This window comes from Etheostoma spectabile, chromosome 5 (genome assembly GCF_008692095.1).
Source record: "Etheostoma spectabile isolate EspeVRDwgs_2016 chromosome 5, UIUC_Espe_1.0, whole genome shotgun sequence".
NCBI lineage: Eukaryota > Metazoa > Chordata > Actinopteri > Perciformes > Percidae > Etheostoma > Etheostoma spectabile.
The window spans coordinates 35,810,491-35,814,608 of record NC_045737.1 but is presented as its reverse complement, the minus strand read 5'-3'; the positions used below and the strand labels follow the sequence as shown (position 1 = coordinate 35,814,608).

General features: G+C 40.9%; 1 protein-coding gene across 1 annotated transcript in view; it reads right to left on the bottom strand.

The window, feature by feature from the left end:
* pikfyve (phosphoinositide kinase, FYVE finger containing) overlaps positions 1–4,118 on the bottom strand; it is a 41,713-nt gene that overhangs the window by 30,945 nt on the left and 6,650 nt on the right. The window contains 3 exon segments of the mRNA XM_032515167.1: positions 1,706–1,913; positions 3,522–3,693; positions 3,936–4,045. Of these exon segments, the coding sequence (XP_032371058.1) occupies positions 1,706–1,913; positions 3,522–3,693; positions 3,936–4,045 (490 nt within the window).

Sequence of the window (4,118 nt, the reverse complement as noted above, 5' to 3'; positions counted from 1 at the left end):
AGAGAGAGAGAGAGAGAGAGAGACACACACACACCTGAGTAAATACACCTCAACAATATAATACAATCCATTATCCAATACAATACACTTTCTGTGATAATATTCTTTACAGCCCTAGAAAGCTTTTACTTACAGACAGCAAAAGATCAGAAAGATGTGAAAAATGAATTAAACAAACAGCAAGACTCACTTCTTTCTCATCCCAATAGGAGTTTTTCTATGCCAGGAGAGAGAGAGAGAGAGGAAACAGATTGTCTTTGAAGCAGGTTAATAGAGAAAATAAGCCGGAAGCTCACCGATTCAAAACAACAGCAGGAAACAAGCTCAGGGTTATAAAACTCATGAACTTTGTCGTATTAAACAAAGATGTCTTTAAACATTCATTTAACAATAAGCCTGTTGTGTGCATCGTTAATGAATCTTTAAAAAAGGAAATCAACAATTAGTTAAAAAGTAACTTGAAGAGGAAGATTAGACCAGTTTTCATGCTTTGCTAAAGCTTCCAAAATTAGATGTTCCCTCTTTTCTTCTTTAATTAATAATTAGAGACAGTTTTCCACCCAGCACGGTTGGCCTGACAGATCACATGCTGCAAAGCATCCAGCGAGTCTTCTTCATATCTTACTTTATGAGTCCTACTTCATGCTGTTGCAGTTAATTCCTCTCAGTCAGGGCTAACTGATCAAACATGCCAGGCTCTGATTCAGTTTCATGAGTCTTGACCATGCACAGGGTACAGGACATACTGTACAAAGCACACACGCACACGTTGAAAAAAAGCAGAAAATCAAGACAGAAAAAGAGCAAGCACAGATGGACGAGACTGAGAAGAAAAACTAGGGCAGCGTGTTTCCATCATGACATGACAAAATCGTAACAGGACAAAGGAACAAATCGGGACAACAGCAAACGAGATGTGAAAGTTAGGATTTTTGTTGCATGTACACAGGCACCATGATGGGTGGAGGTAGGGCTGGGCCATGAGACCATACACACTATTTCATTTCTATCATGATGTCAAAAAAATGCAGTCAAACTGGGCTAAAGCAAGTTTACCAGAAAACATGCTGTATCGTGATCTGTATCTTTATCCCCATTTGAAATTAACTACTGTATATATCGGGATGGAAGAAGTTAACGCCCAGCCCTAAGTCACATTTATGGTCCCAGGTTAATATAATTTATTTTATGCTACCAACTCTTGCTTCATTACTCTAATTACACATTCAATTTAATTTTACCGTCACTTACACTGCAATATTGTTTCTTATATCATGGCAACCGCACTTTAAAATACCTTTATTTGACGCCATTTTGCTTACTTTCAGTCTGCCATATAATCATTGTCTATTGTTTGCCTGGATTTCTTGTGTGTTTACTTGTTTGTGTGTTTTTGTTTTTTGCTGTTATTGAAGAAAATGCTGCTGCTGTAATAACAAAATGTCCCCGTTGTGGGATGAATAAAGTCTAATCTAATCTAATCTAGGTGGAGGTATTTTACAAGGGTGGAGGAATGAAGAATGAGGAATAAGGCATGAGGGCTTCTTTCTGATTCTATTTGAGGAAAATAAATCTGGTAATCTTTTAACAATTTCATCACCAGGTTTGATTCACAGTCAAACACAATGTAAATATATTACAAACATGTTTGTATGTTTTTTTCTATGTAGGCTAATTTGGCAGCAGTGTGTGTGTGTGTGTTCACCTTTGCCAGGTCAGGTCTTCCTCCAGGAAGATGTTCCTGCTGGCCTTACGTCCACCCACAGGTGTCCGGGGCTCGCTGGGCTCCAACACACTCACAGAGCAGGGCGAGTCCGACAGGGCGCTTAGGTCCTCTCCAATGGAGCCAGAGTCCGCTGAATGAGCGTAGCTTAGCGCTATCTTACGGCAGTATGTGCAGGCCCGAAGGTCTCCTGGGTTCAGAGAAGTCCGAGAGACAAGAAACAACACGGGAAAGGAAGAGTGTTTGAATTGGTTTTCACTCCACAACTAAATGAATCAGTGATGTTATGATACACTTATAACTTATAAGAGGCCAGGGCCTTTAATTACCTTAACTGAAGAGGGTACCAGGACTTTATATTAGGCTTTTATTGTGAAACATTTGCAGGGTCGTATTACGGAAATATTCAGTGACACGCGTAGGGTTGTGGCCAGAAGTGATCCAGCTATTACCAAAGATAAGCAACAACTCGCAAAATGTAATATATATTATGACATATAATACATACATATAATTTTTTGTATATGTTTATAAGGTTAATACAAAAAAACACCTAAACATGGGGGGATGGGGGAGCTTGTTGCCTCCATTTTAAAAGGATTAGACGTCTAGCCATGAGTGTGGAAAATGCTATGATCACATCGGCATTATCTGGTAGATGAGCCTGAGATTTTCCTGGTGTTACGCCAAAGTCGGCACAGACTGGGTCGGGTAGAACGGGGCAATATATCGACTGCATTAGTGAAGTGGGCCCTGTGCACAACCTTCAACTGTATTAAGCCATGTTTAGCGGCTGTGGAAGAAGTGTGTATCAGGTCCAAAATGGAGTCCCATTGGCTATCTGTTTAAACTACTCCAAGATTGGAGTCCCGGGCTTCTTTTAAGTGTTCAGTGAGGTATGGGCTGATATTGTTGATGAGATCATAAATCCGCCAGATAAATCCTTTACCGATGAAGTTTCAATGCAAGGATATCATCAGTATGTGATTGGGTGGGTTTATCTGGGAATGAACCAAATGTCTTTTTTTGTAAAGCTCCTGACCAACAAATAACAGAAAAAAAATGGCTCTTAGGTAAGTCATAAAATTCAGATAATTGGGAAAAACGCGCAAATGTACCTTCTATGTATGCATTATGAATGGCTCTAATCCATTTGTTGATTCATAGTAGGAATGAAGGATCTGGGCAGGAGGGAGGAAACATGTGATTAGACCTCATAGGGGGTAGGACAGAGGTTCCTTGCAGCCCAAAGTGTTTCCTAAATTGAACCCTTATGCGTACCGAGTGGTTAACTATGATGTTTTGACGTTTCCGCTTTGGAGGGGCAGAGTTGCAAAGACCACTGAACTCAGATTGTCTCGGGATGATGAAATTCCACTTGCACCCAGTCAGCCTTTTCTCATTTTTATACTTTTACTTACAGTAAACGCGTGTTCGTTCCACGGTAATGTTTAAATCCAAACCCCAATGTTTTTCCTAAACTTAACTAGTCGTAGCCATATAATAACGCACACTTTTTCTTGACTAAACGCCATAGCGCTCGCTCTTCTTGCCCAACCCTAGCACGGTTTAATACAGTACACTTCAAATGTAGCTGCTGCCATCTTGTGACACGTTTGTTTCTACAAAATACCATTTGTCTCCGACATTAAAGGGTTGAATAGCATGTTTATATTGCTGAACTTATTATATCAAAGCAATGAAAATGTACATTATATGGAAAGCACCTTGTTTTGTGTGATTGAGACCCGGCTTTTAATTGAGAAATACAGCAACTCATGTTGAGTGTGTCACTTACCCGTATAGCCCATGAACTTTCCGGGGATCTCCTGGTTGCAGCAGCGGCTGCAGAAGATCTGGCCACACAGTCGGCAGTGGTGGCGGCGGCGGAAGGTTGTGAACTTCTCATTGCAGTCGTAGCACTCTTTACACTGGCTGTCTGGCATCCAGTACTGCTTCAGATCGCTGTCCTGAAGGAACAGAAACCACAGCACGCTGCTTCCATCCACAAAGCCAAACTGCACAGGTTCAGCTTATGGCAAGGCTTTTCAAATTGCCACGGCACGGAATCCAAATATCTTAAATGTGCTTGGCAAAAGTGGGTTTACTGCTGTGTTGGTTCATTTACTATACAATACATTTAAGATATATCGAGATGTACAAATGTAGCAAAAGAAAAGTGTTTGTAAAGGTTGAGATCAGATGTGAATACCTGGCTCTTTCCCTCCATTATTTCCTTCAGCCTCTTCAGTGCAGTGCGAAGTTGCACAGCTGTGCGAGGGTCATGGTTGCTTAGAGGCGTATCTGATTTCCTGCTGCCGTCTAAAATCATGCATGTAGACAAAAACACACACACACACACACACACACACACACACACACACACACACACACA